This window comes from Phycodurus eques, chromosome 20 (assembly GCF_024500275.1).
Source record: "Phycodurus eques isolate BA_2022a chromosome 20, UOR_Pequ_1.1, whole genome shotgun sequence".
In the NCBI taxonomy this organism is placed as follows: Eukaryota; Metazoa; Chordata; class Actinopteri; order Syngnathiformes; family Syngnathidae; genus Phycodurus; species Phycodurus eques.
Window position 1 is genome coordinate 2,155,268 of NC_084544.1, and position 24,949 is coordinate 2,180,216.

Below are 24,949 nucleotides of genomic sequence, written 5' to 3' on the forward strand. Positions count from 1 at the left end.
AGATGCGGTCGAGCTAAAGGAAGAGAAGGAGGTGCACCGGAATGAGGAGGCGGTGGGAGGGAAGACCGTAGGCCAAGACGAGGAGCTGCCGAAAGAGCGAAAGGAGGAGAACCGGGATTCATGGGGGGAGAGGAGAAGTACACATGAGGAGGAGAAGAAAGGGAGTCGGGAGCTGGAAGACGAGGAGGAGCCGAACCAGATCGAGGAGAAGGCAAGAGGAGGATCGGGACTGAGAGGAGAAGGAGGCGTCCGAGTTTGGGGAGGAGGAGAGTTTGGGGGTGGAGGAGGAGGAGCCGAGCAGCGAAAGTGCAGCAGCGGGAGAAAACCGGGAGCGTTGAACGCCGCTCGCTCGCTCGCTCGCTCGCTCGCTCGCTGGGGTGCAGAACGCGCGACTGGCGCCGCGCGTAGGAGCTGGAACGGCGCTTTTGCAGTGGATGCGCGTGACGCTCCTCGCCAGGGATGAGTCGCCTGCTTTTGTGGATTCTCAGTGCAGTCGGGATTCAGCAGGTACACCATTTTGCGAGGTCAACGCATAGATCCGTCGTGTTCAAATGCAACTGTTGCGCGCCCATAATCAAAAGCACATTCGGAATCGACTTTCAATGTGCATTTGGCAGATTTTCTCCATTCGGTCTTCTTTGGCGACGCTGTGTGGCCGTCCGGGACACTGCGTCACTCCTTTTTTTGGAAACTGAACTAAATAGAAACGAGTTGCTAGGGAAACCCTGAAGGTCAGAAACGCCGTCTGTACGACGACGAGCCGCTTTCTCGACACGTTCGGGTCCTTTTCACGATCTGCGTACGTCTCGACACGACGCGTCTCCAAGCAAAGCTTGAGCGGCGCTCAAGCGTTCTCGTGGGGGGCTCGAGAATCCCCATTTAAAGATCTCCCGAGGGCACTTTTCGTCCCGTCCGTCACGGTCGGGACCCTGAGGCGACAGGAAGCGGCGATCCAACGTGCCGAGGCGCTTTTTTTTTTTTTTTTTTTAATTAGCTGCCAAGAAACAAACAAAAACCATCTCATTTTAAATTGTGTCACCTCAGGCGATGTGTCGCAAAATACATACGCTAAAGTCCTGCCGTTGGGTTCGGCGCCAAGACCCGATGTGAACCGCAGAAATTTGAGAATCGTGGAAAACATTTGTTCCGTGTTTCAACCGTAAATGTAGCACATTTTTTTTTTTTTTTTTTTAAATAAAAAGGTCGAAGAGTCATGAGTGACGCGAGCGATAAAACACAATTGAACATATTTTGCCCGACACTGACGATATGTAATAAATAATATGACATACAGTCATAACGGACTTCTAAGAGAAACCGTAATCTCGATGTTGCCCGCACCGGTGGATCGCTATAAAATGCTGCGACGGATCAACCGGTCCGAAGTCTCACGTTTTTCCGACTTCCTGTCCGGCAGGCCTCCTCCCAGAATTCCACTGCCACGCCGCCGGCGGTCACGTGGCCCTACAACCGCACGCAGTACTGCCGGTGGCCTTGCGAGTGTCCCGCCCGGCCCCCCGCCTGCCCGCCGGGCGTGAGCCTCCTGACGGACGGCTGCGACTGCTGCAAGGCGTGCGCCCGGCAGGTGGGCGAGGAGTGCAACGAGGCGGACACCTGCGACCGCCACAAGGGGCTCTACTGCGACTACAGCTCGGACAAGCCGAGGTACGAAAAGGGCTCGTGCGCATGTAAGTGTCGCTCGCGCGAGCCGGTCCCGGGCCTCTGCCGAGTTTCTGCTGACCTCTTCGGTCATCCGGGTCACGGGGGTTCGCGGAAAGTTGAATGGAGCCGGCGAATCGGCTCCTTCGTGGCGTCTTTCTAAGCAATCGGGGCGTTCCGGACGGAGAGGCGTCCTCTAAACAGGGCAGGAGCTTTACGCCCGCTGACAACGTATTCCGCGACCGAGAAGAGCCTCCGTTGACCTCTTGCCGATATCCGTGACCCGGATGGCCGAGAATGCGCAAGAAGTCACGTCGCCTCACGTGCGTCCGCCGTACCCGCTCTCCCGCTAGACACGGTCGGCACGGGCTGCGAGCACGACGGCGTCATCTACCGCAACGGCCAGAGTTTCCAGCCCAGCTGCAAGTACCAGTGCGTGTGCGTCAACGGCGCCGTCGGCTGCGTGCCGCTCTGCACCGAGTCCAGGCCGCCGCGCGTCTGGTGCCAGAACCCGCGCCGCGTCAAAGTGCGAGGGCGGTGCTGCGACGAGTGGATCTGCGACGAGCCCAAGAGGGGGCGCAAGACGGCGCCCAGACACGTCGCGGAGGGTAAGACCGCTCAAAAGCCAGGACATGCATCACTACAGTATACAGCAATTATCCTTTTTATTTATGTTATGATTGATTAAATGATGTCAATGTTTACGTTTCGTATGTGTAATTGAATGCCAATATGTGATACATTTGTACCGTTCCTCGCGCTGACGTTCCCGCCGATGCCGTCGGTGAAAAGCGTCACGGGAAGCCGGACTTGGTCGCGGTGATGTTTTTCACGTAGTTGTAGATGATCGAGCTAAACGTTGCTCTTTACTCGTGTGAGTAAGCGCGACGCTCGTCCTCTCCGCGTGTGTCAGCGCCCCCCGCCGAGCTGAGCGGCTGGCACAAGAACTGCGTGAGCCGGACCACGTCGTGGAGTCCCTGCTCCAAGACGTGCGGGCGCGGCCTGTCGCTGCGCGTCTCCAACGCCAACCGGCGCTGTGAGCCCGTCAAGGAGTCGCGCCTGTGCAACCTGAGGCCGTGCGACGTGGACATCGCCAAGACCATCAAGGTGCCAACGCGGACACGTATGCAACGCCATAACTCACGCGCGCGTGTGTCTGTGTGCGTGTGTGTTGACTGTGGGGGGGGGGGGCTCCAAACACTGGCTTCATTCCTACTTTCCTTCCTTACCTCCTATTTTTTGTACCACCCTTCTTTCCTTCCTTCCTTTTGATGCCATCTTCCTTCCATCCTTGCCGACTTTCTTCGTTCTTTCCATCCTCCTTGCTTCCTCATGTCATCCTCCCATCGGCCTTGTTTCCTTCCTTCCTTCCTTTGTCCTTCTTCCCTTCCTTCTTTGTTTTCATGGATCCTCGTTTCCTTCCTTCCATCCTTGCTTACTCCCTTCATTTCTTTCCTTAATTCCCTTCATCCTTCTTTCTTTCTTCCATCCTTCCGTTTTTTTTTTCTCCCGGTCTTCCTCCTTTCCAATTTCTTCCCTTCCTTCCCGACAATCCCCATTTGCTTCTTTCTTCCCTTCCATCGTCGCTCCCTCCCTCCTTTCCCTCCTCCCCGCCGTCTTCCCTCCCTTCCTTAAGCAAGTGGGAAAGTGTGCGTACGCCACCTCCGCGACTTTGCTTTGCCCGCTGTCCCAATAATGCGACGTATTGATATTGGTTTGCCTGTCGCGGTCAGGCGGGCAAGAAGTGCGTGAACGTGTACCGCGAGGAGCGCGCATCCAACATGAGCATCTCGGGCTGCACCAGCACCAGGCGGTACCGGCCCAAGTTCTGCGGCGTGTGCACGGACGAGCGCTGCTGCATCCCGCACAAGTCCAAGACGGTGGCCGTGGAGTTCGCGTGCCCCGACGGCTCCACGTTCTCCTGGAAGATGATGTGGGTGCAGGCCTGCTTCTGCAACCTCAGCTGCAAGAACCCCAACGACATCTTCGCCGAGCTGGAGAATTATTACGGCTACCCCGAGGTCATGAACTGAGCCGGCCGGCCGGCCTCACCCCCGTTCCCCAACGCTTCCTTCAAATTCATTTGATGTTTGTAAGTCTTTGCCCGGACAAATGTGTCAATAATGACGTGCGGCGTTTCCGCAAGGGACTCGTGAAGCAGTTGAAAAGAAAACAAAAACAAGAAATACTTGTATCCTGATATTTGAGTGTAAATGCTTTTCATTTGGTCATTTTCATTTTTTAGCCCTTCACATGGCTTGGAAATGCAACAAAAAGGTATTTCAGTCTTAGAAATTCAAGAATATATTGTATTTTAAAAAATATTTGATCATTAGAAATCCATTAATGATATCCCAGTATGACATTTTTATTTATTTGAGTCTTTTTTTTAACTAGGAAAATATTTATGGTCATCTAATATTAATACAAAAGTAATGAAATAAGAATCTCGTTGTTCAATTATTTATAGGACTTGGAAATGAATAAAAAAAACTAGTACTTTAAAAAAATATATATATATGATCATTTTATATTCGTGCAAAATTCAATTATTCAATGTAGAAAGAAATTCATCTATTATTTTTCTTAATTTTTTGAGCATTTTATATGACTTGGAAATGCAAAAAAAAAAGTATTTTTGCATGTCTAATTATTTTAACTATGTAGGACTTGGAAATGCAAACAAATGTTTTTAAAGAGCTGGAACCGAACAACAAACAAAACAAAAAAGCACACTGAGATCAGATGAGTTACAAGTTAGCATTTTGTTTTAATGTAATTTTTTTTCTTAATAAATACAAACTGTTATGCCGCCCGAACGCCGCATCTTTACAAAGCCGTCAAAAAGCTCCAACAAAAGCAAATGTTGGCCAACGTAGTGCAAGCCAGAGAGGAGAGAGACAGAGCGGCAACTAACCTCTATGCCGTTATTATTATTATTAACAACAAAAACAATAACGACGACAATCGAAATGTTTTTATGTCTCACACATACACACACAAAGTGAACAACGGCGTGGCGCCGCTTCGTTCCGTTGTGCTTGATTGTATAGAAAATAAATGGTATAAAAAAACGTTAATTGGTTTTTTTTTTTCCTGCCGGCATTATGAATAAAGCTTTTCGATTAAGAGTGGCTTTGATTAAAAAAACAAGTAGTTCCCTTAATGTTGTATGTTTTTCCTTCTTCATGTTTGTTTCCAAGCAGAAGGAAAGTAAAATAAATGCAAACATTTGCAATAACGAGTAAGCAGTAGATATGGTAAATAAAAACCAAAAAAAACAAACAGTAAGAGAAATAATGAAACACAACAAGCTTCCTCCGCGCTCTCTGTCACCCCCTAGCGATGCCCCGACACACTACATCATCACCAGACTCAACAGCACCGGTTCAATGAATCCTCCTAACCCTAATTTGAAATGGACACGCACAACAACAACAAAAAACCACACACTGCCTTTGTCATGGTGTGGTCCACAAGGGCAGCGCCCCGCTAGATCCAGAAGATGGCGCTGTGGTAGAAAAATATTCGGGTTTGTAATCATGCCTCACAAATTTTGCTAAGCAGTTTGCATATGGGGCAAATGTTGCATTGCCCCATCAGATCCCGATTTTTTAATTTTTTTAAATCATTCCCCACAAATTTTGCCCAGCAGTGGAGATTTTTCATATGGGGCAAGTGTTACACTGCCCCAACAGCGAGTGAAAACGCGTTGACGTCAACGTATGTGTCCGTTTGATACAAAAAAAACAGGGTGAAGAGACATAAAATGACGCACAAGCTTTCTCCGTGCTCTCTGTCACCCCCTAGCGCTACATCTACACACTTACACCATCACCAGACCCAAAAGCACAGGTCCAACCCTCCTAGATTCCAGATTTTTTAAAAAAATATGTTGACAGTGGTGCAGCAAACAAAGAAGGGTTAAACAAGATGTTTTTTTTTTTTTTTTGCTGTTGCCGATTTAACAAGACACTTCGGGGGCCTTGAGCACGGCCTGGTCCACGGCGGCGGCGGCGTCGCCCGCGGGGGCGTGGCCCCGCTGGTGGTCGGCCGTGTGGGAACGCGAGCGCGGGCCCTCGTTGGTGTGCGAGCGCGAGCGGTTGCCCTCGTGGGTGTGCGAGCGCGAGCGCGAGCCCTCGGCGGACGTCACGCTGGAACCCGACGCCGTGCGAGAGCGCAGCAGGCGGGTCATGCTGGCGGACGGCACTGCGAGGAGAAAGAAGAAGAAGAAGGAGGAGGTGAATATTCGACCCATTTGATTGACATTTTGATACAGTTCTTGTATTGGTCTTCGTGGGCTGTCCGCTGTGTACAAAATATGATTGCCGGGGCAGTTATTGCACTGCCCCACTGGATCCAGTAGATTTTGCAGATTATTAGAATTTTTTTTTTTTTTAAATGTCCCCAAATATTTCCAGGCAGTGCAGATTTTGATCTCATCGATTTTGATCCTGCCCCACAAATTCTGCCTAGCAGTTGAGATTTTGCATGTGGGGCAGCTGTTGCACTGCCCCATCAGGTGCAGCAGATGGCCCTATGGACCGAAAAAAATGTCTTACGACAGATTCTGCCTCGCAGTAGAGATTTTGCATATGTGGCAAGTGCTAAGACATATGTGGCCACAAGGGGGCAGTAGAGTATTAGAAAACAGATTAAAAGGTCACTCACTGTATCCCATGCCCTGAATGAAGTACTTGAACGCCTCTGTCAGCTTGCCGGGCTATACAAGAGAATAATTGCAGCAATTATTCACATTATATATGATTACTTATATGTATTTATAAAACAATGATAAATCAAATTATTTCATGATTTTTATAAAAGTCTGACAATAGCCACACTAGCTTGTGTGTAAAGTGTATGATGAACATCTAGTGTAATAAATATTCAAGTAAAATGTAAAACAGTACCACTGAAATGGAATTTTAAAACATTTGTTTTTAATTTAAATTATCATGGTTTTAAAAGTTATGTGAAAATGAATTCTCAGCTTTTTTTTTTTTTTTTTTTACAGCATAACACGATGTATGGCTACATGTTAATTACTACTATTTAAAAAAAATATATATTAACTTTTACAAGAATGTCCTGATCAGTACAAGCAACAAACACAACAATCCATCTGTGAATCTACGCATGATGTCATACGCACCTGGTCAACTTGGGGCATGCCCCCACAGTCGGCCATCTGTCGAGAAATAAATTCGATATTAGGTGCAAAATACAAATTGCGCTTGATTCATGCTAAACAAAGCAGGCGAAAAGGAGCAAAGCGACAACAAAAAAGGCCATTAAAGAGATGACGCTGGTTTCTCCACAGTGCCATTAAACGCCACATGCGCTTTGGCCGCCACGCACGCTCGAGCGGCCGTCGAACATTTTGGCCGGCGGCCTGTCGGGCGATGCGAGAGGTCGTCGCAAGTAGGTCACGCGCGGCAGATTGAGCACAGGCGCCGGTTAATGTGTCACCAGGTGAACACACACACACGCGCGCGCGGTGCTGTTTCCGTGACGATAACAAGTAGCCTGAGGGTCTCACCTTAAGCAGGGTCGCTTTCGTGGGGTCCAGTTTGGTGTTGCACTCCACCTGCACCAACAAGAACACCCCGAAATTGGGGTTCAGGATACGGTTAGGGTTTTGAATTAAGATTTCATGCCAAGGTTCGTGCTTCAAGTTCAGGACAGGAATTCAAATCAGAGTTTCAAGCCAGGTTTGGGGTTCAAAGTAGGCTTAGCGTTTAAAATTAGGCTTTCAAATCAGGGAGATTTTTTTTAAAATCATGTATTAAGACAAGTTTAAGGTTTCCAACAAGGCCTAAGGTTTCAAACTGAGGTAAGGCTTTGATATCTGGGTTTCAAGCCCGGGTTAAGGTTCCAAAGGAGGCTTGGAAACCTGGGTAAGGGTTCGAAATAAGGGCTCGGGGTCCAATCAAGTGTTTCAAATTGGGGATAGGGTCTTGGATCAGGGTTTTAACTTAGGGTTTCACGCCTGAGTTTGGGGTCCAAATAATGCTTTCAAAACAGATCAGGGTTTTTATACAAGGTTATGGTTTCAAATTAGGGTTTCAAACCAGGTTTAGGTCAACTGGTGTCAATTAACCTTTCTTACCACAGCGTCCACAGCAGGCGAGCTGTCCCCAACCACCAGAAGGCACGGACACCTGGGGTCAAAGGTCACACATGGGTAACGCGTGAAAATGAAAACAAAACAACCAATGGCGAACAGCGTTGACTCACTTGAGGGTTCTGACGTTGCTTCCCGGGACCGGCCTCTCGATCTCCAGGTCCCTCCGACTTGGGAAAAACAAACAAACAGAAGAAAACGTTACAAATCCAGTCGTGAGCAACAACAAGAACTGTAAATTCCCAGCCGCCTCCAAAGGCAACACGCCTCCACCTTTCGTAGGCCTTGATGAAGAGCTGCAGGTTGAACTGGTTCATGTCCTTCAAGACGTGGTGGCGGTACGTGGCCACCAGTTCCTGGTTGTTGTGGATCTCCTCCTGCGGGCACGCAGTTAGCATCCGTTAGGCGCGGTTAGCGCTGACGGCCAAAAACATTCAAAACTAGCATAGCGCTAACCTTTCCGAAGAGATGGCTGATGACCAGATCGGGCAAGGCGTGGGTCCAGCCGCTGATCTGGCATCAGAATGACTCTTTTAGATCGAGATCGAGATTTTGGATATTTATGTTGAGGTATTTGGGCGTTTGTTACCTTGTGCGCAGCCCAGTCCATCCAGCCCTCGGCACACGGGTTGATGTTGATGAGCACCAGACCTTCCACCATTTTCGGGTAATCAAGCTAACACACACACACACGCACACACACACAACATAGATTACATTAGATTAGACTAGAGTAGATTCCATAAAGTTTAGCCTAATCATACAATTGTCCTTTACCTAGCATCTGCTCTCGTGATTATAATTTGTAGGAGTACACTGCATTTAATATTCATAGGACCTCATATCGCAAGCATTTTTAAAAAATTATTTGCCACAATTTCTGCTTGGTGGTGGGGACTTTTGCATTCACGAAACAAAACAAAAAAAAATAAATAAATAAAAATCATGCCTCAAAAATTCTGCCGAGTAGCTGAGATTTTGTATTTGGGCCCGCCAGATCCAGATATATATATATTTCTATATTTGTATTTATTTATTTATTTATCATGCCCCACAAATTTGAGCTAGGATCGGAGCTTTCGCATGAGGGGCAAGTCGTGCACTACCCTACCGGGTCCAGGATTTTATTATATTTTTTAAGTCACGCCCCTCAAATTGTGCCAAGCAGTAGACATTGCAATAGACAATGCAAATCGCATTTGGACACGAACATAGACATTAGTTTTGCTTTAACATTATTTCTTTTGGGGGGGGGGGGGTTCAAAACTTAAGCATTTAAAAATAACACGCTTTGTACACGTTTGTCAAACTTTCCAGAGGCGTTCAGGGTCATTGGGAAAAGGGAGCTCGGTCGCAAAAAAGTAGGATGATGATTGTTTTTCAGTCAATTATTAAGGCTGACTGAGAGGGAGATGAGTGAGGAAGAGGAGGAGGAGGAGGAGGAGGAGGAGGAGGGTGTGCGGCTTACGGCGAATTTGGTCAGCATGTAGGCTCCGGCTCCCATCCCTAATCCAATAACAGACTTCAACCTGTGGCGCGTGCGCACACAAACACACAAAGACACACAGACAAGCTGTTAGAACAAGTCACAACAACAAGCTGGCACTCCACCACGTACCCGAAATGCTTCAGCACCAGCGGGAGCGTCTCGGAGAGTTCGTCCATGGTCGGATACTCGTAGCTGGGGGGGGGGGGGGGATGCAATCGGAAAAATAAACAATAGTAGAACAATACAAAATAAAACAAATGGAATTTTAAATGTATGAAGACATTGGAAAATGGTAGTAAAATAAAATGGGATAGGGACAAATCAAAACATGCTACACAATATGTAAAATATAGTACAAATCTAATTTAAAAATGTCATGAAAAAATAATCAAAGAATATAATACTAATGTACTCTAAAAGTATTATGAGAAAGATCATATATTAAAAATCTCATTAAATAAAATCCTAAATTTTAGAAAAATACACCAAGGCATAAAATGTAAATGTCAAATGCAATTCACCATAAACAATATAATACAAATACAATTTTAAAATGTAAAATAAGAAAATAATATCGAAGTTTTAAAGGAATATAATAGTAATAAAAATCTACCTTTTAAAAATATCATCAAATGTATTAAAAGCAAATCCACAAGCTAGAAAAAGGCAATAAATATCATACAAATCACACGAAAAAATACAAATTGAATTAAAACATAGAAATAATCATTTGAAATGAGTAAAAATAAATAAAATCAAACAAAATGACAAAAGAAAAGAGGTGGCGCTCCCGCTTGGGCCAAAAAAAATACTCGGCAAATCAGGCCACCTTAAGAACATCTTGCACTGATCAACCCAACATGTCAAAGTTTACCGACGTGTGCGCGTTTATTCGCGTGTGTGTGTGTGTGTGTGTGTGTGTGTGTGTGGCTCACCCAGTGGAAAAGGTGTTAGCGGCCTCGTGCTGCCCGAGGGCGTCCACGTGACACACGGCGAAGTGGTTCAGGATCTCCGCCATGTCCTCGTGGGTGAACAGCGAATCCCAGCACGTTTTGTCTGCGGGACGGAGAAGACCGCCATGAGGAGGAGGAGGAGGAGGAGGAGGAGGAAGAGTTAGCTCGCCGAGAGGGTACTCACGGTTGAGTCCGATGTCGTGGAAGGTGAGGATGACGGGCCGCTCCCCTTTGGGGACCCCCCGCATGGTGCAGTGGAGTCTTCCGTAGGGGGTCTCCACGTCGTGCTCCTGCAAAAACAACACGATGTGTCAAATACAGCAAAACAACACACGTCCAGTGGTCGCGGCTTTTACGGCCCAAGATCCGAATTAAACATTTTGAAGGTCATGTGGAAACATACAAAAAGGATTTGATTTGGTAGCAGTAAAATTCATGAAAAATCGTTTTTGAGTTAAAAAGGGTTAAAAATTGTCGTCATTAAAAAAAAGAAAAAGAAAAAAAGGCATAAGGACTGACGACTGTTTCCTAGGTTTTTTATTATTTATTTTTCAATTTTTTAAAAACTAATATAATAGAATGAATTGATTAAAAATAAAAGTGTGAAATGCATTTGATTTAACTTAAAGTCCAATGAAATTTAAAAAAACAATGAAAAAAGGTAGAGCAGAAACAAATGAATATTAAATAAAAGTCAACAGTTTGATTTTGGGTTTTTTTCCTCTGTCAATTTGTATAAAAATAATAACATAAATTGGACTCAAGTAGACATTACATTTTTTATTACAAATGTAATTCAATAATGTAGAGCATAAGTAGTATAAGTAGTAGCATAAGTAAATCCAAATGTTGTGATTTTGTTGTAAACGTGTAAACAAACAAACATACATATTATAGATTGGACTAAAGTGGGCATACTTGTTTTACAGTAACAATAGCAGACGCACGTTCCAAATAAACAAGCAACAATTATCAATCGTTATTATCATCAGCCCAACTGTTGCCATATTAAACTTCCTCATTTTTCCAAACCGGTTCCTTCTAACCGCTTCACGAACACCGACAAACCGCCTCAGCGTTCATCCTGGCAAATACGCCCCGAAAAATCGGACAAAACTCACAGCAACTTCGTCAGTCACAATCATCTCCACGTCGGAATCGTCCAGAACCATTTTTGCAGGAAACGTACGCGCGGGAAACCTGAAATCCGGGCGAAGGTCCGAAGCGCCAGCGGGGAAGTCGAGGTCGGCTCGACGCCTTTATAGCGCTAAGCCGTAAGCCCCCTGACTTCCCGTGGTGCCTTGCAACACGGTCAAAACGAGCTAATTCCAGATGGAAAGATCCCTAAATTGGATTGTCGGGACCGGGCGGGGGGAATGCGGCTATTCAGTGACACACTGAGGGAACCCTTTATGAAATGCTGTTTGTTTGTGTAGCTGTGAGTTGATGAATATATTCCACTGGTGTAACATATTTTATGATTTTTTTTATTTTTTTATTTGATCATGTTAAAGACACAAAAGTGGAAATTGAATTGTACACTAAACTAACATAAGGTCAGAAGCATGTAAAATGACATGAGGGGTACCACAGGGGTCTGGTCTCCAACCACATCAATTAAAATACATTTAAATGAACAACACTAAAAATCTTATTTTAAGAAATAGCATAAAATATAAGTAAAACTACACTTAGATTGCACTTTTTAAATATAATGGAATATATTTAAATCACCTAATTTTACAAATACAATATAAATGTGTTTTTGTTTGAAAATAATGTAATTTGTGAATGATGTTTGCAAATTTACCTTTGCGCAGGTTTTCTTTTGGAACCTATCCCCCATTGTTCCCGGAACACCCCGTTTTTTTTTCAACCCAATTTCCACTAATTCACTTTTTTTTTTTTTTAACCAATTTCGCTGCTTATTCGCCTTTTATCTCTCTGATTTGGTTTTTATGTCACAGATTTTCGGATGATCAAATGATCCGAATATTTTATATATATATATATATATATATATATATACACATATGTAGTATAAAAATAGACGAATTGACAAAAATAATTTAAAAAATCTTTTTTTAAAAATCCACTGCATCTCATTTAAAGGAATCAATCATTTAATATGATGAGAAAGTAAACATTTTTTTGAAACAAAGCTTCTATCTTTAATAAATAAATGGATGGAAATGTGTGTATAATTATGATTTCTGAATGCTTGAGATGATATTTGGTCTTTTTGGCAAGTGTTGACTAATTGAGGGACACAAAACTGCACCTTTGTACTTTTTTTTTTTTTTTGGATGATGTTTTGACTTTTTCTACTTTTGTTTTCTTTTTTTGCACGTCCTCCTCCTCGTCCGAGGAAGAAGAGGGTGACCCTTTTACTCGACGTAAACACACCGGTCGTCATCCGTCCAACAACCCCGCCCAGATGACACTCGCACACGAGCACGCAGGCCGCCGCGCCCGTCGTAATCCCGCCCGCCGCGTGGGAATGTGTGACACAAACAACTTTCGTCAGTAGTCACTCGGTGCGCTTCTTCACTTCTGGTGCCGAATACCGGTTCATTACCGCTTAGGTTGCGCTCAAGGAACATGTTTGATTTTTAAAATGGACACATGGGCAAGGTCATTCATAGAGGTTAAAAAAAAAAAAATATATATATATATATATATATATATATAAAATATATATATGAATATAAAAATATATATATTTTTTTGTATTCATTGTTTTAATTAATAAATGATATCAATACTTACATTACAAAATATCATTGTACTTTAATATAATATATTTGAATAAATAAAACGATTATGAATATTTAATTATAATATTCATAATTAATTTAATTTTATAATATTCATAATTAATTTAATTGCAATTAAGTAATTTTAATAAAATACATTGTTAAAATGTATTTAAAAAAGAAAATAGAAAGTATATGTAAAAAACTGTGATAGTATTTTATGATTTCACTATTTACAATAAATCAATGAACTAATTTAATAAGATAAAGAAATAGTAATACAAATTAAATAAATATCCAATAAAATAAATCAAATGTTAAAATATATTACATTTTTGAATATTGAAATTTTTAATGAACATCACAACCAGTTTTTTTAATCTAGTAAAAAATATATGTGCAATTGATTATACTACTGAACTTTTTTTTATTGTAGTTACAATAAAACTATCATTTATTGCGATAAATACAAAAACCCAAAAATTAAGAAATGAATTTTGACGAGCCAATTATTTCATATAATAAATCAAATGTATATGTATATTCAACATTGTTATTTTAACCGAGTGTTTCATCACATCAAATACATGAATGTATTACAATAAACCAATGTATTACAATAAACCAATAAACCAATCAACCAGTAATTTGTTACTGAATGAGATAAATGAATATACAATAAAAAATACATTATAACTAACATTCAAAAAGTAGGGGACAAAAAATAACTGTAATAATGCAGCAGGGTCTTCTTTCGACCCTGATAAATGACACCAGAACTAAATTTAGATTATCGTCTGCATTTGCTAGCGGTGAGACTTAGCGTCACAAAGCTAACAAGAGACCCAAATCGAGTAAGGAAACACATCGGGCGTGCAGGAGCAGGCAGACCGAATTAGCCGAGCCCAGATTCGATTTCCCACCTGACGAAGTTACCGCATGCGGAGATAAAGATGAGAAGATTAGCGTCACTGACTCTTTGGGCCACTAGATGGCGCTATCCCAGATGAGGCAAAGTGGGTCATGTGACAAAGGTCGCTGGCTCACATAATCTTTACTAGCGGGTGGGCTAATAAGTGCTAGCATAGCTTGATAGCGAGCTAATAAATGTCCAGCGTGTGTGCGAGCGTAGCTTGATAGCGAGCTAATAAATGTCCAGCGTGTGTGCGAGCGTAGCTTGATAGCGAGCTAATAAATGTCCAGCGTGTGTGCGAGCGTAGCTTGATAGCGAGCTAATAAATGTCCAGCGTGTGTGCGAGCGTACCTTGATAGCGAGCTAATAAATGTCCAGCGTGTGTGCGAGCGTACCTTGATAGCGAGCTGCTGCACCGCCTCCCTCAGGCCCTGCGACACACACGCAAGCGTGCGCACACACACAAACACACACACACACACACACACAAGAAAAAACATTATTCATCACAACAACACAATTAGCGTACGACTAATCTAATTTCCTGAGGGAGCGTCCCCTCCAATTATGGGATGTCGTGTCCGACATCCCATAATGTCGGACACGACCCATGTCGGCCATTTTGACAGCTATTTCGGTTAAAGCATCGCAGCATATTATAGCAAGCCACTTTTTTTCTATATTATGTATAGATTTTTATTCTATTTTGCATTTACATACTGTAGCTTTCGATTATATATATATATATCATTTTTAAACACATTTTAAATGTTCCTATATTCTTTAGATTTTTTTTCTATTTTACTGTAATGTTTTTATTTATTTTTTAATATGTTTTTGTTTCCTAAATATACATATTTTATAACATTTCCTGTTGTTTACATTTGCCCCCCATATTGTTTTGATACAGTATCACTCATATGATTCATCGGTTTTCTCAGTAGTTTTTGTGCACGTGTGAATTATTTGTAATCATTTTGCCACTAAAACTAGCACTAACGAACCCATCGTAATCCTATCATCGTCATAATCCGAAAAGTAATGATACTAATGATGATAATGAATACGTACGGGCAGTTCCCTGTCGACCAGCAGAGGTTTGGATTCAACAACCTGGATGTCGTCCATGTCGACGGGCTGCGTAGCCTGTCGGGCAACAAGACAATTCGCAACGAAATGATAATTACAATTGGAATTAAATGCACGGTCTGCGACTTCAACGGGTTTGTCAGCCGCCGACTGGTTCGACTGGCGTGTGCCGCATTCACGAGCCTTTCGCAGCGTAGGGAAAAAGCAAGACTTGTTGGCAGCAGAGTAAAGAAAACAGATGACTTTTTGACTCTCTGCGTGCCTTCTTCTTTTTCTTTTGCACACATGAAATGAAACTCGACGCCCCCGCCTGATGCTAGAATGTGCCGCTAAGCATTGTGGGTCATCTTCCTTTGACTGTCATCCACTCAACTTGTCCTATCAGGCCTGCCGTGCTCGCGTGCTTCTTTGACACTCGCTTTGATGCGCCTTATTTGCTACTTGTGGTAAACAGAGACGCAGGAATGGCAGGTGTACTTGCGCGGAAATACAGAAATAAAAGACTATAATGAAAGTAGAGGTACTGATTCGACCCTTTTACTTGATTACAAGTTCAAAAGTACAGACTCTAAAATCCACTGAAGTACCAAAGTAAACGTTTCGTTTGTTTGTTTCATTGTTGTTGTTTTTTTTTTTTTGTTTGTTTTTTTACTGTCAATGATATACAATTCCGTCTAGATAACTTTGCACAAGGTAAGAATGTTTTTATTTATTGATTTTAAACCAATAACTAGTCGGCGTGGATTGGGGCTTATATGCTATCAAAATACATTGCGTTAGTTTTGCTGACACGCTCACCTAACTCACAAAAAATGCCTATTTAGCAAAAAAAAAAAACTACGAATACAGCGGAACCTCTGTTTATGAATTTAATTTGTTCCGTTCGCGAACCCAAACGTTCGCAAATCGAGGTGATGTTTCCCGCTGACATGAATGAAAATGCGATGATGTTTACGCGGTGCGGAAGAACGCTATACAAAACAGGTTATAAGATAAAAAAGAGAAAACAAAAGACGACGAAAGGCAGATTTGGTCCTTCGATAAAAATGTAGCAGAAGGCTTGCTAAAGATTGTGTTCACGGTAATCCACAAAAGTAGGATCGTGCAACTCGACTGGTCGTTTTGCTGCATTTCTAGTGTTTTTTCCCAATTTTCCGAAAACGCTCAAACGGGACTCGGGCAACGACGCTATTAGGCTCGCGACATGCGCTCCGTCCTTAGCTTCCGAACGAGGTTTTCTGTCTTTCAGCACGTGTAGAAATCGGATTCTGTATGTTTTCAAAGGCTATTTTTGCCCCATGCGCGTGCTGTCGTTCTTGACTTCGATAAAAGCAGACGATGTTCGCACCTTTGTACGCAAATGCTACATTAGCGCATGAATGTGCTACTTGTGTGTGCGTGCGTGTCCACAGTTAATGACTTGTCAAGCTGACGCAGCTGGACGTCTTGCACAGGAAGTGTGAAATACGCTCTCACATGCAAACACACACAGAGTGAAGGCCAAGAGACCGGAGCGATCCGGATCGCACAATGGCAACGAGGAGCATCGAACAACACGCCCATTTTTTGGTGGCTGTACTGCGGGGCCTTTGTTGAAAGACGAAGAGGAGGAGGAGATGAAGATGATGAAGAAGAAGAAGAAGAAAGAGGAAGTGAGAAGGTGGGGCGGCCACGGCGACGGCCCAACTCGTTTCACGTGCTAAAATGCTGACATGATGTTCGCAACTCGTCCTTTAGAGGACGTTCGCTACTTCTCATGCGGATGATGTTAGCTACTTCGTGTCTACACGACGTTAGAAAATCTGTTCGATAGACACATTTGTACAGATAAATATGTACTTGTAGAGATTTTAGCTTTTTTTGTTGTTGTTGTTTTTTCTGAATCGATGTTAGCTACATGTATGGACTATGTTAGGAGCAAAGTGACAAGTGGCCGCCACCTTTTGTGGAATTTTCTATTAAACAATCTCATGGAATGAGCACTTAAAAGGCCTAAAATCCTCCATAACAAATATATTCCCGAAAAAAAACGATTGATTCTGCGCTTCTCACCAATAATGTTGCACTACTCGATCTGTAGGGCGAGTGACGTCGTTTGAAACGTCACAGTCATTTTGGCGACTTGGAGAACTCCTCGGAATTTCGCCGCGTACCAGCTATTCCGTCCGCAATATGTTGGAATGTCACGTGATCAGACCGTGGGTTAAAAAAAAAAAAAGTGGGTCGAATTCCCATCACAACATTGCTACTCGTTGTGTCGCCAATTTGACGTTGGCTACGTACGTACGTTAGAAATGTTAGCTACTTGTTGTGTAGGTGTTAGGTACTTGTCGTATAAATGATGTTAGCTATTTCTTCTCTAGGCAAAGTTAGTGATTTGTTGTGTCAACCTTTTGTCTCTCCTCAAGTCTACTGCTTTTTTAAAATGCTAACATGCTAACGTGGAGGAAAATGGCTTTGAACCTCACAACTCCCTGTTGCACATGTGCCGTCGCATCAAAACACTCAAGTGTGAATTTGGACATATTTTCCCCGCACATAAGAAGACGACCTTCTTATGTTACTAGGAGCGTGGTATTAAGGGGATGTTTCACATGCTAAATTGGTAACATGGACAAAATGGATGATCTTCACGGCGCAAAACTCATCGCGGTATGACCAGCACGAGTTCCGTCAGATCAAACACGCCCGTGTGGATTTTGACATCTTTATTCCCCCTCACAAGGGTTCTTCTTCGGTTACTAGGAGGGAGGTGTTAAGGGGCCGAGGGCAGGGGGAAGGTCAGCGGCGCTGGTTGTTGCACTTTTGGTGTCTGTAGCAATCGGCTCACGTCAAACCACTCTCTCGGATCTGTGCGTGTCCTGACTGCTCTGTTCTGTTTTTCGGGGAAAGAAGTGCTGGCACTTGTTATGCAATTGGGAGAGGAAATGAAGGAGGGGAGAAAAGAGGGGCTCGGGGGGTGAGGATGGTCCCAAAAATCTCCTGCCTCGCATGAAAAGATGTATCACGCCACAATAAATTCCGATGGTACTTTATAGCAGCAGTAAAAAGGCAGCTAGACCCAGTTAGCAATTTGTAGTGCGTGATTTGCGACTTGCTGTATTCACTGTTAGCTGAAGATGTTAGCTTGTTGTGTTCACAATGTTAGCGACTCGTTGTGAGCCCATTCAAGTTAGCTGACAATGTCAGCGACTTGTCATAGTCACAATGCTAGTAGACGGTACAATTGACGTGCTGTATTCACTGTTAGCTGAAGATGTTAGCTTGTTGTGTTCACAATGTTAGCTGAAGATGTTAGCGACTCGCTGTAGGCCTATTCACAATTTTAGCTGATGATGTTAGCGATTTGTTGTATTCACAATGTTAGCGACTTGTATCGACAATGTTTGCTGCTTGTTGTGTCGACGTGGACTACGAGTCGTCCCGGGGATGTAAGCTACTTGTTATATAAACGATGTTGGCTACTTATTGTACAGGCGGTGCTAGCGATTTGTTGTGTAGACTACGTTAGCTATTTGTTGTGTCAACAACATTAGCAACCTTTTCTCTCCACGAGGCCACTACTCCTTTAAATCCATGCTCCACGTCCATCTGCAGCAACAATGATTGCTTCCGTAATCTTTTCTGACAAACTCGCTTAATCTGTCAAATCCCTTGCTTGTCAAATATCAGGAGCCGAGCGAGCTAAACTAAAATAAGCTAAGCCGCCGCAGACCTACATTTGTACCGAGTGACCAGGGAGGGGTTTCTGGGTGGTGCATGGCCAGGTTGCTAAAGTGGGCGGGGATGCGTTCGAGAACCAGATTTTAAATCATATGTCCACAAAAAAAAATGTTTTTTAAATGAAGGGACCCGGAACGCAGCCACGAAAAGATGAGTTACCAGACCAAAACAAACAAACAAACAAACAAACAAACAAACAAAAACGGAGAGAACATGAACACAGCACCGAAAGGATGAGTTACCAGGCAAGAAGAAAAGACCCCGAGGGTACCTGAACGTAACACAGAAATGAATGGCTTTATTGGCTAAAAAGTGGGGGGGAAAACAAGGGACCCTGAACGTGCCACAGCGAGGATGAGTTACCAGGGCCAGAAGAGGACACGCGAGTAAACAAGCCACACACACAAAAAAAACGTTTCCTCTCCGCCAAGAATGCAAAATAAAAAGTCTCGTTACGCAACTTGATCATCGAATCATGTGACCAGGGCGCCGTCACTCAGTCACGTGGTCTCTCCAGCAATTTTGATTACCGATAAGAGTGAGTAAAAGTCAAAGTAAGTCAAAACTACAACAACAAAAATAGCCGAGCACGTTTGTGACTCGAAATTCAACAGATTTTCCCAATGTGTGTGTTTGAACAATAGATAAATACAGGTAAACTGGCACAAAAAATAAAAAAATACTCGTACATGCTCGTGATCGAAGAACTAAACACTGATTTTTCCCATTCTTTAAAGCATACATATATACAATTACCAGATAAAAATACAAGAATTCCGCTTTTCGTTTCGCGCACAATGCAGTTTTCCTTTGCTTTTCACTCATCGTGCCGCGACAAAAACTGAACACAGTGTTCAAATATTTGTCTTTAAAACAGGAGAGAGAAAAAAAGCAGGCCATGGAATGTTTTTTTCGTGTGTTTTGCTTTTCCTTTTTTTCCCTTTTCTTGCAGATTGCACCAAAAAAAAGCGTCACTTGTGTAGCCCCCACCCCAAAAAAAAAAAAAAAAAAAAAAAAAAAAAAAAAAACACGTCCGGACACGTCGTGACCGGTAAATTCGCTGCACGTAAACGCGCATCTCCTCCTCCTCACGTACACTTGTGAGTTCTTGGGGGGAAAAAGCAAATACAATCTTGAAGTGTTTAAACGTCCGACTTACCTGCAGATTTCAAAATGACCCGAAAGGGGTGGAAAGTCCAGACACACAAAAAAAAAAAAAAAAAAGTAGATTTCAAAAGAATTGAAAGGTGTTGCGTTCAGTGACAGCAGCGGTTTTGTTTACAATGTGCAGGCGGATGTATGAGGGAATTTTATAAAGCCTGAGGAGGGAGGAGATGAGGTTACGAAGGGGGGAGGGCGGGTGTTGGGGGGTGGGGGGCAAACTCGGCCCACTTTTCTCGGATTGGGCAACATCTGCCGTGGGCAGTCATCGTGCAACCGAGTGCAACTTTTTTTCCACAACTTTGCAGTCGCGCCGTTGGAAAGCCGTCAACACAAATACATGAAAAAAACAAATTAAAAAAAACGAAAACAAAAGTGCATAAGTGCAGCTGTAATGCACAGGGACCAAATTGGGTCGGTACCGTCCAAAAGAAGCACGTTTGCAGATGTACGCGACGCCCGCAAACGGCTCAGCAGCAATGTTGGCAAGGTGGACGGCCGGCGTGACGTTCACTGACCCGCTCGGAGGGTGGTAAAAACGCACCACCCGCTTGACTGGGCGTCAGTTTCGCCTTGTTGAACTCAGTTGATCTTTATCAACTTTCTTCTGATTTATTTGTGATTAGTTTTCAAAATTATTATTGTGCTTTTGTAACAAAATAGCCAGAAAAGAACAATATTTTAAATTAAAACCAACCAGCAACAAAATGCGAGGCTAAACATTTTGTAATATTTGAACTGAGTTTGGGCCTGTTGATTGACATAAAAAAAAAAAAAAAAAAAAAAAGAGATGAAATAGCAAAGGTAGAAAATCACTTTGCTGCAATTTAAAGGCGAGATTATGGGCACGAGCAGTGGGGTCATGTGTCTTTTCTGGAAGATGATAGCATTTATTTCGTGTTTTGGGGGCAGACTTGTTTTTCACTGGATCTCTCACTGAATTTGAAGTTTTGAAATCAGGGCATTGCTGCAGTTTAGAGGCGAGATTATGGGCTCGAGCAGTGGGGTCATGTGGCTTTTTTGGAAAATGATATGGCAGCACCTTTGGTATTGTGCAAGGAAAAATGTTATCTCCAAAAGTTCTTTTGATTTGAGATTTTTTGTTTTGTTGTTGTATTTATTTATTCATTTATTTATTTTTTAATTTCGACCTTAATGGGCACAACAGCAATGACGTCGTGTCCAAATCTTGTCACATTTTCCATATGTTGCTGTATTTATTTTTTTTTATCTGAAACACCTAAAAAAAATATATATATTTTGTTATTTTTACAGAGATAATTGTTTTTCATTGGTTAGCAGTTCTCGAATGTCACACATGAAAAAAAAGTGGGATTACGGGCACTACATCACGTTTATGGCTGTCCAATGAAAAGCAGTTATCGCCTAATTTCACGATGTTGTCATGCGAAACGAGAGATGTATTTTTGTTGCTTTTGTGGCGATGCTTGCTTTTTCTTTTGGCGAGATTATGGGAACAACAAATTGTTTCATGTTTGGATCTGAAACATGTTGAAAACATTTAGTCGTTTCTTCGTAAAGATACGCGCTTTCCACTGGAGAGCGGTTCCTCGACGTCTCGCGTCAAAGGAGAACTCCTAAACATTTTGTAGCTGTTTAGTGAAAAGCACGCATCTCCAAATTTCCCGCCTTTTTTTGCTGTTTTTCGGCCCGAGTGGGAGATACTGGCTTTTCACCGGGATCCGGTATCGACCGGCAAAATTCACCTCTCGGTGAGAATTACAATTATCCAAGTGTACTTGGCAAGCGCATTCCTCCTTACATCGGGGGGAAATTTCGTGACAATTCGGAAGACGAGCGACGAGGAAATGCTCGCTCGCCCTCTCGTGCGTCGAAATGACTCTGCATCTTTTTGCACAATTGTTTTTTGTCAATGTCTTTATGTCTCCAAAGTTTTCTGTAAATTGACTGCCCGTTGTACTCCAGCGGCTCCGACGACCGGAGACAAATTCCTTGTGTGTTTTGGACATACTTGGCAAATAAAGATGATTCTGATTCTGATTCTGATTCTGATTCTGATCAACAGGAGTCGTTCTCATTCGATATCGGGGCGTCGCCTCGGATGTTCGGATTGCAAGACGAGGCCACGGGGCGGAACGCTGCTTGGCCCCCGAGGCGATAACGCGGCGACAAAGGGCCCCGGCGGGGCCCCTCCTCCGGCCCTCCTCCTCATCCTCCTCGTTGCTCGATTAGCTCCGCGACTGGTCGCCGCCGTCGAACGCTTGCTCTCCTTTTGCTCGGCATCGAGTTTCCTAAGTGTGCCGCGGCGACGCATCTCGCTTTCACGCCTCCTCGTGGAATTTTCCACACCTGCCGACGACTGACTGACTGACTGTTGCGCTGTGTGTGCGTGTGCGTGAGGCACAATAGCAGCACTGTTGCCTCGTAATGCGAGGTCCTCAGTGGGAACACAATGGCCGCGTTGGAGGAGGCCAACAAACACAACAACGGCAATTTTTGATATTATTTTTTTTTTTGGAGACACTATCTTATATAATTTGCAGCGTACATAAAGCAACCAATGTGGGTCACCCAGTGGCTCAACAGGCGATAAAAGCGGTGGACTTTTACCCGTGAGATTGCACTTTTGTTTGTGGGAAGAGTCTGGACGACGGCAGGAAACCGAACTGTCCTCGAACGCACCCTACGTGCCTCTCGAATGCGGTTTTACATCATCGCAGCTAGCAAAAACGACAGTACATGAACTGGATTGCTCAATAGTTGATGAGAGCAGCGGCGAACCTTCACCCGCAAGATTATGTTTCGCGTGTGTGTCGAAAGCGCCAAATGTTTCTTTTACATGCATTTTTTTTCAATCATATTAAAATGGCAACGTACCAGTAAAACTACACCAGCTCAACAACATTGCTCAGATTGTTCTTCCCGCTTGTTGCTAGGCAGAATTCATGGATAAACGCGACCCCGGAGGCCATTTATTCGTTAGCTAGTCATGCACACTGGAAATAATTAGAAAAATAAAGAATAAATTATACCAACATGAAAATATATTCATATATTTACAAAAAATACAAAATAATTAACAATAATAAATTATTTTTACTCATTCATTTTCCAAATGTATCTCGACTCTGAATTACACATAGAATAGGCAGAAAGAATCCAAATAAAACAGCGCCATCAGCAGGGGGGGAGGAGTTCTGCTCCATTTGCACTTTTTTTTCTACAATTGAAAGGTCGACGTTTCTACCAAATAGTCGACTTCTGTTCCATTTTTTGCCCATTTATCCATTTCTAAAAGTTGGGAGAGAGAGTACTAAAACAACCATTTGTCACTCCCTTGGTACATCGAGTTACGTCATTTCTTGCATTTTTTAGGACCGCCGCCGTCGCCACCGTGCCGAACGTGCATCTCATTCTTCCGCACCACCGGCGTATGGCAACAATATTTTACAACGCCTGACCTGGATATCGATCGTCTCGCTCAAGCCGCGATAAGACTGCCCTCCTATCCGTCTGGGTGCCGATAAAACGGTTACTCAGTGACTTGCTAGACGGTCGACGGATTGAAGGTTTAATAGCACTGTTTGCTCCATGGGGGCAAAGGTTAAGCTAAGAACACGGTTAGCTTTCTTTTCTTTTTTTTTTTTTTTTTTAAATAGCCGTCCAACTGCTTTCTCCTGACTATTTGCTGAGCACCCAAAGCGGTCACAGCGCTCAGCTGATGTCCTTTTCGCGTCTTCCGAGAAACGGGACAGCCACGCCAGACCCATGACGTGCCGTGACATGCTACGTGTGCCGCCGTAGCATTTAGCGTGCATTGCTCACACTGCACGCTAGATCAGTTTGAATGGAGGGCGAGGCATCCGCAAGATTGGAATCAGTATAAAATGTCAAAAGTAATGCACGTATTGTACAAATGCCCATTATGGATGTTAGCATGTGGCTATTTTTTTTTATAGCTACCTAATGTGAGCACGCAACACCGAGGAGTGATCAAATTATGAGATGAAGACGTCGAGTCGGAGTAATGTCCGTCGCGTGTCTCTGGCTACGTACGGGCCGACTCTCCCTGTCCTTTCTCTGCCATGCCCCACGAATTCTGCCTGACGACAACGGCGGGATTCCAATTGTTGTAAGATATTGTCTTTGTCACGACTTCTGCTCATTTTTGTTGTTGTTTGTGCAGTTGAGAGAAACAGGAAGCTCGAGAAAAGTCTCGCAGACGTTCACCGAGAGACAGCATTCCTATTATGTCGGCGTTTTGATGTGCTTTTCCGCATAGAAGCAGCGCTAAATTGCGATCCCGATGGTGGGCCTCTTCTTAGATTTCTTTCAGGTCCTGTGACACGCAGCCGGGAGACGGCGTGGCAAGAAATGTGATGCGATGCGTTGCGCAACAACGGCTTTCGATCCAAATTATTTTTGGGGATGATGATGTTTTGGGGGGGGCGGGAAACAACAACAGAAGACATTTGACGAGGTCGCAGTCCAACAGTCACTCTGAGAGTTGATTAACAACAAAACGCTAATCATTGTCGGGTTGTTTTGGAAACACGAAGCTTAAGTGTCAACAGGACAACGGTCACGCTTTGTCTCTATTAACTTTGTATCAAAACAGCTCGTGTTATAAATCAAAGGTTGGCGACTCGGTATCGCGTGGCTTATCAAGGAAAGGACGTTGAAGAACAACGGAGAGTTTGTAAAATGTTATTATTCGGAGCAAGAATAGGTAGAATCAAAAAGTTCCCCTAAACGCTTGACCAGACGCAAATGCGGCGACTCAGCCATTTTCTTGTCAGATGTGATTCAAAACCAAAAAGAGTTTTTTTTTAATGTTGCTCGGACATCCATAGCATTTTATACTACTGAACCTCAAATTGATTGTTAAATGATCTATTTTATTTTATGATTCTTATTATACCATACACCTCCGCTATAATTACAGTATTTTATTTATGTTACAATTAAATGTGTGCACTTGTTTGCATTATTTTTATATTCTGTATCTCTATATATTTATAAATGTATTTCACTTACTTTTTTATTTTTTTGCATGCTTATTAAAATATAGAGCTCCAGTTTAATTACTCTATTATA

The 24,949-nt window shown here is 43.3% G+C and overlaps 3 protein-coding genes across 7 annotated transcripts in view; 2 read left to right on the plus strand and 1 right to left on the minus strand.

Moving 5' to 3' along the window:
- ccn4a (cellular communication network factor 4a) lies at nucleotides 1–4,828 on the plus strand. 3 transcript variants are annotated; one of them, XM_061665062.1, is made up of 5 exons: nucleotides 1–507; nucleotides 1,418–1,688; nucleotides 2,013–2,267; nucleotides 2,573–2,782; nucleotides 3,393–4,828. In XM_061665062.1, exons 1-5 carry the CDS (start codon nucleotides 460–462, stop codon nucleotides 3,857–3,859), a joined length of 1,251 nt encoding a protein of 416 aa, XP_061521046.1. In that variant the 5' UTR covers nucleotides 1–459; the 3' UTR covers nucleotides 3,860–4,828. The 3 variants fall into 3 exon arrangements, with proteins under 3 accessions (XP_061521046.1, XP_061521047.1, XP_061521048.1); XM_061665063.1 differs by having other exon boundaries at nucleotides 2,573–2,766; nucleotides 3,393–3,790; XM_061665064.1 differs by lacking the exon at nucleotides 1,418–1,688.
- Nucleotides 4,410–20,004, minus strand: ndrg1a (N-myc downstream regulated 1a). 3 transcript variants are annotated; one of them, XM_061665065.1, is made up of 16 exons: nucleotides 19,869–20,004; nucleotides 14,969–15,043; nucleotides 14,293–14,328; nucleotides 10,413–10,518; nucleotides 10,211–10,331; nucleotides 9,405–9,467; nucleotides 9,255–9,315; nucleotides 8,376–8,462; nucleotides 8,243–8,299; nucleotides 8,060–8,163; nucleotides 7,900–7,956; nucleotides 7,772–7,823; nucleotides 7,202–7,249; nucleotides 6,815–6,850; nucleotides 6,331–6,382; nucleotides 4,410–5,868 (listed from the first exon to the last, which is right to left on the minus strand). In XM_061665065.1, the coding sequence occupies exons 2-16, from the start codon at nucleotides 15,023–15,025 to the stop codon at nucleotides 5,624–5,626; spliced, it is 1,182 nt and encodes a 393-aa protein (XP_061521049.1). In that variant the 5' UTR covers nucleotides 15,026–15,043; nucleotides 19,869–20,004; the 3' UTR covers nucleotides 4,410–5,623. The 3 variants fall into 3 exon arrangements, with proteins under 3 accessions (XP_061521049.1, XP_061521051.1, XP_061521050.1); XM_061665067.1 differs by lacking the exons at nucleotides 14,293–14,328; nucleotides 14,969–15,043; nucleotides 19,869–20,004 and adding an exon at nucleotides 14,073–14,079; XM_061665066.1 differs by lacking the exons at nucleotides 14,293–14,328; nucleotides 14,969–15,043; nucleotides 19,869–20,004 and adding an exon at nucleotides 11,350–11,485.
- Nucleotides 16,391–24,949, plus strand: part of LOC133395838 (regulation of nuclear pre-mRNA domain-containing protein 1A-like) — a 20,160-nt gene continuing 11,601 nt past the window's right edge. Inside the window, exon 1 of the mRNA XM_061665068.1 lies at nucleotides 16,391–16,646. Coding sequence (XP_061521052.1) covers nucleotides 16,603–16,646 — 44 coding nt within the window. The 5' untranslated portion in view covers nucleotides 16,391–16,602. The remainder of the gene's footprint in view (nucleotides 16,647–24,949) is intronic.

Bases quoted from the DNA above. Each gene is read 5' to 3' on its own strand.
- ndrg1a (XM_061665065.1), bottom strand. From the start codon at position 15,025: ATGGACGACATCCAGGTTGTTGAATCCAAACCTCTGCTGGTCGACAGG. The intron at 7,250-7,771 runs GTAAGAAAGGTT...TTGTTGGTGCAG, and splicing joins CGCCTGCTGTGGACGCTGTG to GTGGAGTGCAACACCAAACT. The intron at 5,869-6,330 runs GTGAGTGACCTT...TTCTCCTCGCAG, and splicing joins CATTCAGGGCATGGGATACA to TGCCGTCCGCCAGCATGACC.
- ccn4a (XM_061665062.1), top strand. From the start codon at position 460: ATGAGTCGCCTGCTTTTGTGGATTCTCAGTGCAGTCGGGATTCAGCAG. The intron at 508-1,417 runs GTACACCATTTT...CCTGTCCGGCAG, and splicing joins GTGCAGTCGGGATTCAGCAG to GCCTCCTCCCAGAATTCCAC. The intron at 1,689-2,012 runs GTAAGTGTCGCT...CTCTCCCGCTAG, and splicing joins CGAAAAGGGCTCGTGCGCAT to ACACGGTCGGCACGGGCTGC.